The sequence below is a fragment of the Lutjanus erythropterus genome, chromosome 2 (assembly GCF_056507025.1).
Source record: "Lutjanus erythropterus isolate fLutEry1 chromosome 2, fLutEry1.hap2, whole genome shotgun sequence".
Lineage (NCBI taxonomy): Eukaryota > Metazoa > Chordata > Actinopteri > Lutjaniformes > Lutjanidae > Lutjanus > Lutjanus erythropterus.
Window position 1 is genome coordinate 40,692,446 of NC_139318.1, and position 11,466 is coordinate 40,703,911.

General features: G+C 39.9%; 1 protein-coding gene across 1 annotated transcript; it reads left to right on the forward strand.

Moving 5' to 3' along the window:
- Positions 1-4,152: 4,152 nt before the first annotated feature.
- On the forward strand, positions 4,153-8,136 carry pth4 (parathyroid hormone 4). Its single transcript, XM_084745670.1, has 3 exons — positions 4,153-4,216; positions 7,252-7,351; positions 7,771-8,136. The coding sequence occupies exons 2-3, from the start codon at positions 7,266-7,268 to the stop codon at positions 8,039-8,041; spliced, it is 357 nt and encodes a 118-aa protein (XP_084601796.1). The 5' UTR covers positions 4,153-4,216; positions 7,252-7,265; the 3' UTR covers positions 8,042-8,136.
- Positions 8,137-11,466: the final 3,330 nt, after the last annotated feature.

The window sequence follows — 11,466 nt, forward strand, 5'->3', positions numbered from 1 at the left end:
AAAGTATGTAAGTATAACATGGAACATGTGCTTAAAGAATTAAAAGTAAAAGCACTCAATGCAGACAAATGTCCCTTGGGACTGTTATACTATCATAGATACTCACTGGCCACTTTATTAGGTAAACCTGTTCAGCTGCTCATTAACGCAAGTATCTAATCAGCCAATCACATGGCAGCAACTCAATGCATTTAGGCATGTAGACCTGGTCAAGACGACCTGCTGAAGTTCAAACCGAGCATCAGAATGAAGAAGAAAGGTGATATAAGTGACTTTGAACATGGCACAGTTGTTTCTCTGGGAGAAAATGGGCTCGCCAAAATTGGACAACAGAAGATCGGAAAAACGTTGTCTGGTCTGATGAGTCTCGATTTCTGCTGCTACATTCAGATGGTCGGGTCAGAATTTGGCGTAAACATGAAAGCATGGATCCATCCTGCCTTGTATCAACGGTTCAGGCTGCTGGTGGTGTAATGGTGTGGGGGATATTTTCTTGGCACACTGTGGGTCCCTCAGTACAAACTGAGCATCATTTAAACACCACAGCCTGTCTGAGGATTGTTGCTGACCATGTCCATCCCTTTATGACCACAGTGTACTCATGATGGCTACTTCCAGCAGGATAACGCACCATGTCACAAATCTCAAATCATCTCAAACTGGTTTCTTGAACATGACGGTGAGTTCACTGTCCTTCAGTGGCCTCCACAGTCACCAGATTATAATCCAGTAGAGCAGCTTTTGGACGTGGTGGAACAGGAGATTTGCATCATGGATGTGCAGCCAACAAATCTGCAGCAGCTGTGTAATGATATCATGTTGATATGAACCAAAATCTCTGAGGGATGTTTCCAGCACCTTGTTGAATCTATGCCACGAAGAATTAAAGCAGCTATGAAGGAAAAATGGGGTCCAACCCAAAATTAGCAAAGTGTACTTAATGAAGTGGCTGCTGAGTTTATTATATCATTAGATTATTATTCTAATCTATAATTATTTTGTATAATTGTTTAGTTCAGTCAACTTCATCTCTCATCTCAAACAATGTATGTCATCAACATCAGTCTCACTGCCCTTTGTGACATCATCTTACCTGAAGTGTTTTATCAGTGGCTGCTGGTCCTTTTATCAGAGGTGGTATTGAGTCTGAGCTACGGGTGCACAAACTCTGCCTGTCAGGACATGAAGTCTGCCGTTTTCCTGACAGGAGAAGAGCGGGCGCTAGCTCTCACTCCTGGGTGTGTTTTGTGCAGGTGAAGAGGCGGGACGTCACTGCTGCCTCCGAAACTAAAATGGCGGTCTGACTGCCGGCTGACATTGACCACACAAGAACCTGACGTACAAAAAGTTTATCAGAGAACTGTTGTTCATGTCTCCCTCGCCCTCTCTTTCTCGCTGCTGCGGCGCTGCGTGTGGATTTTATAGGAGACAAGCCGATGCAAGACATGACTGATAAAAGCAGATATTCAAATATGAGCTGAACACAGGATTAGCTGTTGGCTAATCATCAAGACACCTGCCCGGTTCTCTGTTGACTCTCCTCACACCACAACTCGATTTCTCTCCCTCGCCCTCGCCTCGGAGGCTCATAACCATGAGCTTGTGGTCCATCATATTCATAAGAATATACATTTCCAACCTTTTCAGATTCAAAACTTGCATTGGGATCCATATTTATTCATGTTAATTATGATCTAATTCATCCTGTCCGCCTCGAACCATTTCACTTCCAGTTCGTTGTTTTTAGACGTGGAAAAGTCACTGTAGAAGCAGAAGTCACTGTAGTGTGTGTATATGTTTTATTTTTTTAAATCAAGTTTCTAAATCATTACACTGAAGACTGATTCACTGGAGGCTCCAACCTGCGAGTTACGCCTTAAGTCCTGTACTGTATTTGTACACAGATTGAAGAGACTGTTTAATATATTAATTATGAATATATTAGATGATGAAACGATACGAAATCAGCTGAAAACAAACTGATGCATGGAAGAAATTCTGCTGCTGCTGGTAGATGACGTACATCAGAGAAATCATTTAACAGGAGAATTTACTACCTCATTGACTGCAGACAAGTGACTGCCTGCAAAAATCGATGCAGCTTTATTTGTTGTTTGCACCCCTGATGAAAACCTCTGCGAGAACCTGAAGATTAATTTACGATGCGGCTCAGTAGAGTGTAAAGTTTTTCTCGTCATAAATCTGCAATAAATATTCTGCTTTCCTCAGGCGCCTCTTCACATTTGGAAAGTTTAGCGAGTATAAGGGCTTAGAACATCATGGTGGAAGTAAATGATGGTCATTCCCATGATGCTCTGTCATACGTTGTTGCAGCAGGTTTGGATTAAAGATTAAGATTTGGTGCAAAATTTAAAGGCAGAATCAGTAGACTTTGTGTGAGCTGTTCCTAAATGCACCAGAAAGATTGGTGATTGTTGAGTGTCATTCAAAACAACAACAACAACAAAACAACAACAACAACAACAACAATAATAATGACAAGCAAAAGTCAAAGGAACATAGAAGAACTAAGACAGAACGACAGACGAGATAAGACCAATAAGAGCAATAAAAATATTATTTTATTTCTTAACTCCTAGAAACAAAAGAATAGAAGGATAAAAAGGAAAACGTTGCATATAATGTCAATAGAAATAAATAGAAATGAAAAAGAATAAAATATTTAAAAGAATAAAAAGTCAACATTGTTTTTTAGGAAATGTTGCATATGATGTTTTTAACCATTTTTGACAACTCAATAATTAATTAAAATGATCAGAAATCTCTCAAAAATACCACATCAACACACCAAGGCCTCGAGCAACACCTTAAAAATTTCAAAAACCTCTGATAATTTGAAGATTTCTGCAAGAAAGAGGAGAATTTTTGGTGAATGGATGGCGAGAACTTGTGTTCTGGGGATCGTGCAGAGACCCCCTTACTATCATTGTACTCAGGAAACCCAAATATCCTCTGAATGCCACAGATCTCTGGTGTGTGGTTATAAAGCTTCATTAACGTTGTGATTATCCTGGAGATACAGTTGAATTCTTTCTCACACGATGCCAGTATTTTCAGTCCAGTGTGCGCTCACATCTGTTTTTGTATGGCAGCCATCTTGGATCTCCTCTGAACCAACAGACCCGGAGCTCTACTATTTTTAAGTCATTAAAAAAAACTTAATAAGTACATTATACATGTATGTATGTGTTTGAACTTGATCAGATTCAATCTGCTGTTAGAAATGTTTCTCCTCCTCACCACTCCTCTCCTTCCTCTCCGTCTGTCTCCATTTGCCTCTGAATGTCTTCACACCGCCGTCATTCGCTCCCTGATGGACTTGATCACTTGTCCTCGCTCCGTCTCTCCACCCACGAGCCTCTGACGGCAGCCTGCATTTCTCACCGAGGGAAACTCGTCCTGGAAGGTGTTGTCAAGACGACTGCGTCTCTAACGGCGACTCCGGTGACACCGCGGCAACCGGTGACTCCAGTTTATTTGAGTTCATTAGCGTTGTGGTGGTTGTTGGAGAGCAGCTCCAGGCGACAAGCATCTTAAACGTGTTTGGGAAAAGTTTAAACCTGAAGTGACAGACAGTTTGCTGACGTTCGGTTTATCCACACTGACTCATTCCTCTGTGTGCGTTTGCACCATCAACATCAATACAAACCATTCAGACTCCATTTCTCTAAACTCCTCTTTGTCAGGCGCCTGAATCTATCCGAGAGGAACGGGCCGGATTAGACCAGAAAATAGAAAAATGATAATCCCCCAATTGAATTTCATCCTCCTTTGCAAAACACCTGCTTATGTAAAGAGCGTGTGTGAGTGTGTAAACCTCTTCCACTGTCACACCGAGGTGCAGGAGGCTGTTTGTGATCGAATTAACACAAATAACCCGAAAAATGTTTGAGATTTTCCCTCAACAGACACAAAACCACATGTCAGAGAGACAACGGTGCTGACGTTTGTTTCATGAACAAATCAGACGCAACACTTTGAATTATTTGTGACACTTAAGCCTGTGGGAGGTCTGAATCCCGTGTTTGTGTGTGTGTGTGTGTGTGTGTGTGTGTGTGTGTGTGTGTGTGTGTGTGTGTGTGTGTGTGTGTGTGTATGGGTGTGTCAGGGAGCTTTATAAAAGGTCTGGAGGTCGAACCTGAAGTCCATTCAGCGTCTGATCATCAGAGGAACGTCTGTCACCAACAGGGACGATGTAAGTACCTTTAAAATACTCAACATTTAATAAAGCATGAAGGGTGATTTTTATTTTATTTCATTTTAACTGGATTTGTCAGTTTGTATTCTAGTTTTGTTTTTTTTCTGTGTTTTCTTCTGTAAAAGCAGCTTTGTGATTCTTTCAGTCAACAGAACGGATAAATTTCCCTCAAAAATCACAATAAACTCCAAAGCGCTCTCTTTTAAAACTAAATAAAATGCCTTTATTGTCATGCCGTGATCCTGTTAGGCTCCCTGACGAAGGCTTGATGTTGAAACACATCAGTTTCTTTGTTTTAAGGTTTAATATGACCATGATAGTAAAGGCATTTTAACTCCTTTGAAGGAGAGGATTTCACATGTCCCACATGTCCAAAAAGCAGCTCTAGCAAATGCTTTTTGAGTCCAGGAAGTGCTTCCTCCCAAACATTTGAAAGTATGATTTTTTAGGTCAGCAAAAAATAAAAAAAAAAAATCAATAATAGGTAACTGCATAGTTGAATTAACTCTCTAAAATGTCTGATTGCAGCTGGGGTAGGCGGTTTATTTTTGGCATCACTGGGACAAAGTTCTACAATAACCTTTAAAAATAATGTCATTCAAGTGGTTTAAGAGAAACTAGACTTCTGCTCCTCCTCTTGGCTGTTTTTAGGCTTAAGAGATCAAGACATCAGTATTTGACAACCTGGAAATGAGATGCAACAACATAATTTAAAAAAAAAAGAAGAATATTGAGAAATAGAAAATCAGAGTAGGTTCTGTTTCTATTTGTAGACGTCATTGATTGTCATGAAAGCAAACAGAAACAGTTTGCATGTTTTTTTCTTTTCCACTTTGGACCAATAGCAGTTCAATCAGTTGATCGGTTTGCTCAACGCTCAGGTCCAAATGATTTATTCTTAATATTTGGTAGGTGTCTTTGTCTCCTGTGTGACCTACAGTAAAGTAAAACTGCGTAAACCTGCAGATATGTTTACATGTATCTTTGGAAAAATTCAAAATCTTGATTTGGAGTCGATCTGTTGAAAGCGAGGATGTAGGTTTTCACTCGCGCTCGAGGTATAAGCTGACAGCCCTGATAACTTAACATCGTCAGGACACCAATCACCTCTCGCCTCCTCGGCGTCTGACAGCTGATGTTTCAAAAATCACAAGCTAAGAGCCTTCAAGCCAACTCCTTCTCAGCCAATCAAATAATGACATAGCGTGCCTAAACTTCTCGACTTGTCTCTCTGAGAGCGCACATTCAAATGATCTAATATGACCACACAGATAATGTGAACAAGTTCACTCAAATATTGATTGGAACAGTTCTGTCCTTCCGAAGTGTGTGTCCCTGCTGTGCATAAACAAACCCACACCTTGAAAGAAGAAAGCTCTGAAAAGTTTGTAGTTCAGTGTCAACGTGTGCACAACACATATTTAGGTGTAAAATGTAGATTATCTACACACTGGATTAAAGCTCCTAAAATTATATCCTGCTGACATCAGAGTTTATGATCAAACAAATAATCTGAGCATACAACCCTCCTACATTATCAAAAAGTCTGAAAATTATCACGACAAGCCTCCTAAATACTTCTGTCTGTGCTGCAAATGCAGAAACCAACACCCCCAATTACTATCTGGTTGTTTTGTGGTATTTTTTAAGGGAATTGTGGGGTTTTAGCAACCTGTAATTTAACACAGTGGTTTCCGACCTTTTTTCCTTGGATCCCACCCTGCTTGTATCTGAGGACAGCTGAGCTTAAAGGTTTGAAAAGTGCTTGAAACTGTTTGAAATTGTAATCACATTACTTTCATAATAAATTGCTGCCTGAATGAATTAGTTAACTTTTTAGATAAAGAAATAAAATAAGCCCAATATTTACTTAGCAAGATTGTACTTGATGTTAATGACTAGTCATTAATAGATTAATTACCAGGCAAGAATTTAACTGGTTAAACGTGTAATAATTGATCATTAATCAATAGTCTAAAAGCATTAATTTCTCATTAACTGTGCCTCATTTGACATCATTTTGTCTGGTGGAGCCACTCATTGGATAAGGGAAGTTAAGATTAAACTTGAAATAAGAAAAAAAGAGAAAAAAAAAATCAACTATTTGTTAAAATGCACAAAACTCACAACCCTAATAGGAAGTCAAGTCTACTTACAGACAGGTGACACATTTTGAAACATTAAACTTTGTCATGTTTTCATTTAATTTGTCTCTTGTCTGTAGAATTCTGTAACAAAACATAATTTTGGTTGGTAACAGCACAATAAAATCTGATTTAATCTGATGAAGAGGTGAAATAATCATTTTGTAAATAAATATGTAATTTATCAAAGCTGTAAGGTGCAGAAAAAGCTTGAAAGCTCAGAGCTCAGAGTCTTGAGGACCCCCTGTGACTTCTGGTGCCCCTCTAAGGGGTGCCCGGACCAAAGGTTGGGAACCAGTGTTTTAAAGCATAAAAACATACACGTGGTGGGTTTTGTTTGGCTGATTCCATTATATTTATATTAAACGGGGGATATTCACTGTGGATTTGCAGCTCATTTTAGACACTAAACAATCAAGTCTTATTTGTCATCATTTACTAAAGAACAAAACTTACTTGTGCAGGAAAAATGGAAAAAAAAATCTGTTGAGAATTGTGCATATAATGCATGTGTACTGTAAGGAGACACATAGTGACTTATCTGTCTCTGCTATAAAGAAATTATATTTATTTTGCTGACTTCTTAAAAACTCAAAAATAACACGAACAGCAATGACAGTGAGTCTTTAGGAGCACTGTGGTAGATCACTTGTAGACTGTGCAGCCCATGTCCTGTGCAGTGACTGTGGTTTGTTTCTACACTTTCTGCACTCTCTCTCCCTGCTTTCCTGTCCATCTTTGGCTGCACTCTATAATAAAGGCAAAAATACCCCAAACATATAGAAAATCTATCTTTGGTTGAACGGGTCACCACATGTAACCAATGATGATGAGAGAATAAAAGTCATATATCTTTATTTCTGACGAGTTTTGATGTGTTTCTCACAGTTTAGTTACAGAAGATGCAGATGTCCCACAGGCCGGTGCAGTGGCTCGCTGTCATGCTTCTCGTCGTTTTTACAACCGTCCGGTGTCAACAGAACGAGAGGTGAGATGCCTGATTTCTGCATTTTTACAAGATGCAAGCGGTGAATGATTTGTAATTGCTTTGACACAAAAAGTGTAGCAGTATGAAATGCTTGGCGTCAGCTGCAGTTTCAAAGAATGCTACACTGATGATTATATTTTTAAGATCCAAATCACAACAAAATACTTTTACATTTACATTAAACCATCAAAACTGGGGTTTGTGGGTCACTAATGAGAACTATAACAAAATCAAAATGAGTTCTCCTTGATGTAGTTTTTCAGTGAAATGTGAAAACATTGTTATATCTAGAAATGTCACTTTGTATGTGTGAGGATGTTTGATCCAAGAGAGCAACTCAAACCACATGGTTGAACAGCGAAGCCATGAACTGACGCAGTCCTGACAAACAGATGCTTCCTGCTCTCTCCTCCCTGCAGCCGCCGAGCTGTGACTGAACACCAGCTGATGCACGACCGCGGCCGAAACATCCAGAGTCTCAAGAGGCTCATCTGGCTGTCCAGCGCCATCGAGGGTCTGCACACCGCCCAGACTCGGTCCGCTGTTCTCAACCCTACAAAGGTCATGAACCTGGCTCTGAATCCAGCGCTGGCCCCTGCTGCTGGGAGCCCCCAGCCCACCCGGGTGCAGAGCCTCCTGAGAGACTTCTTTGATCCCTACCTGACTCAGCTGCCAAACACAGAGCCATAACATCACACTGATACACTAACATGAGGCTACTGTGTACACACACATCAAAAATTATTATTTGTGTCCATCGTTTGAACAATAAACCACTGAAAGGGCGACTCCATCTGCGTTCTTTAACAGGTTTTTCAAATGGAAACACTCACGCAGCCTTAGAGGTTTATATGTAACAGCAACTATAGACTGTATATAAAGATGGACGCTGCATCTCTACGTCCTCCAGCTGTAAAAAATGAAACCAAAATTTTCCGGATATGAACATTATCTTGCTGGTGATGTGCAGTAGAGATCAGGGTTGAGCCGCTGTTTTGCAGAAACCAACCAAAAATGTATTTGCAATGATTTTTCACTTCAGCTCATATCCCACCTGCGAACATGGAGGGGCGGGGTTTATGACCTGTACTGCAGCCAGCCACCAGGGGGCGATGAAAATCAAAATATTTTGGCTCTGAGTTGTCATGTCGTCCATCTTTATATATAGTCAACGGTAGCAACATCATCAGGTAGAAACATCTGGTCATGGAGGAGGAGGAGCCTTTAGAGGGGCTTGAGAACAAAGTATATTGATGCTAAAACATACGTAGTTTACGTAATAATATTTGAGTTGGAGCTGCCTGAGGGTAGTTTATCAGTGGGCAGAATCATAGAAACACTTTTTTTTCTTAACGTACGATCACATTATGGAGGGCTGGGTGATACAACAAAAACATACAAATGTTTCCAAGCATGTAGACACAGTTTTTAAGTGGAAACTGACTGACATGACTTTTTTTTGTTTTAATTTATCATTATTCAGTAAACACTGATTGCACAGAGCAATGGTTATATAGAATAATGACCGGGTTCCATATTAGCCTCACTTTCACAATACAAATCCGTTCCCATAGGGCACAATTTTTTCTGGGAAAATGATGTCTATATCATAAGCAAAATTAATCAAAAGAATTCTTGCTCATGCTTTCTCATGTTTTCTTCTTCCCTGAGGACAACCATGCTGTAGTAATTTGTTTGTGCAACGTAATAGGCTGACATTACTCAAACTATATTACTACTATGTAATGCTTTGAATTTGTCTCATCAGTGAACCTGCTTCTTTCCCCTTTATTATTTCCAAAGTGGTGTTGTGTTCAGGTGTTGTCTCTGGGGACAATTTCTTTTTTCTGTGTTTCGATCTCCTGCAGGACACTCACACTTCGACTGTCCGTGTTTTCTCATTTTCAGGGCTGAGTGCAGTTTCGTTGGACAGAGGGGCTGATGTGACCGTAACTTTATTGACATTATTTTCAATTTTCATGTATCAATTATTTTGTATTGCTAATGTGTGATTGCATTGTAACATACTTAAAGGATGAAATTTTTAACACAACAGCCTGTGGACTGATTTTGATGCAAAGGACTCGGGAGGGTTTTTCTGTGAAAACCCAGAAAATTACGCTGTTATGTGCGCTCTCGTGTCCTGCCTGTCTTCAGCTGTTCAGCTGTCCAACACCAGCTAACATCAGCTCAGAATCAACAAACATCTGGCAGCCACACACAACCTAACTTTACTCACCTCACCCATCAGAATGATGCCAGTCAATCAGTCATGTGCATCTATGGTACATCACTGCTTTGGCCAGTGCAACAGCAGCGCTGTCATTAATAACAAGGATTTTATGAAAATTCCACATAGTACCTTTAAATGTGTCTCTTAAAAATCATGTTTATACTCTTTATTTGCCCCATACCCACACCCACCCTGAATTCAACCCTTTCCAATGAATTAATCTGCAAAACAAATTTTGCTGCTGATCTTGTCCACAGCAGTTCATTGCTTAGCTTCCTACACCGGTACTCCTGCTGCTTCTCCAAACTGGGGGCGTGCCAACCGGCACCTACTCTCGGTAATGCACTGACTATGGAAAAGTACCTCATAAACTTCACTTCAAAATACCCCTTTAAGATAGCTAAGAACCTGTCCTTTAGAGCTACCACAGCTGAGGGACATGATATACAGTGTTATTGTTTAAATTATTGGATTTTATCAACATAAAACGAGTGAAATGTGCATGTTGTTCATGGATGTGGCAACATTGTTTAGCGTTTGATAATATCCATGTGCAGTTGAGTCTGTGTACATGTCACAGCTGTTGTTTCCTCAGTATTCTACTGACTACTTTTAATTAGTAGTGACTGAATCATATTCACAGAGTAGCATTTAAATTATACAGTATATGGTGCAGTCTGAACGTGCAGACTTGATGTATGGAACGACATTTATGAATACCATCTGATTAATTATCTTTATGCATGTATCATGAGGTGTGGGTTCACACAACGATGTAAATGCCTGCCATTTTATTTTGTGAAAATAAATATTAAACTTTGTGGCTGCACCAATGCTGTCTGTGTTTGTGTGTCAACTTTCTGCTCCAGGATGCTAAATATAATATTCAGCGATGCAGGTAGAGCGATTACATTTGCAGAGCAAATTCATAATACTGGTAAATGAAAATAGATATTTAACATTAAGTACCCATGAAGGTACTAATGCATCAAGAAGAAGAAAGGAAAGGCTCTGAGTCAAGTTCGAGTCCTGTAGCAACTCGTTGCTCACACGTACTTACATGCGTGAGCGGCCGTCCCGGCTAACAAAACAAAGAGACACTCGGATTACAACACTCTGTACCTTTATTCTCTGCTCAGGACACCATCACTCCACTATATAGAGCTGAAGAGAGAGAAAGACTTTGTGTAATGTTTTTTTTTTCGAAAATCAAAAGAGCAAAAGTATGAGAAACGGTTCAAAGAGTGAGTTTATCTGCTCCAACAAAAGATACTAACATTAGCATGCACAGCTAACAAGCTAACCACCAATTTACAGAAGTAATCAAGCAATGCTTCCAAAGCTGAGAATTAGCGTGTCATTAGCTAACTACCTATTGGAGTTTATGCTAATGCTCTTTATTATCAATTAATCTATCCAGCAGTGTATACAGTGGCTGAAACAGACCTTTGTCACAGCAGTCATTTTGACATGAAGTAGTAGGGTAAACAGGTGTTACCAGTGGTACTAAGCTCTGATACACTAAATAGAATGGGATCTTAATTAACACTGGTAACAGTGGTGGTCTCAGGCTGTCTGAGGGGCAAAGGGTAAAAAAATAAATAAAAAGGGCACCAGCTGTGACATGAATGTGCTGAAAGTCGTGATGCATTTCATCATATTTTGTCCACTGGAAGGACACTCTAGAGGACACTTTGTGAAGTTGTCTTGAACGCTGGGAAGCTGAGGGCACTCTTATCACATTTTGACTCCTGGGGGTGCACCAGAGGGCACTTATCCACAATTCCTTCAGTAGAAGACACTCAAGAGGCCACTTTATCATAATTTGCCCACTGGAAGGGCACTCTAAAAGAACTTTATTATGTTTTATCTACCAGACCCA

Coding starts and splice junctions, on each gene's coding strand:
- pth4 (XM_084745670.1), top strand. CDS start 7,266: ATGCAGATGTCCCACAGGCCGGTGCAGTGGCTCGCTGTCATGCTTCTC. Junction 7,352..7,770: donor CGGTGTCAACAGAACGAGAG/GTGAGATGCCTG, acceptor TCCTCCCTGCAG/CCGCCGAGCTGTGACTGAAC.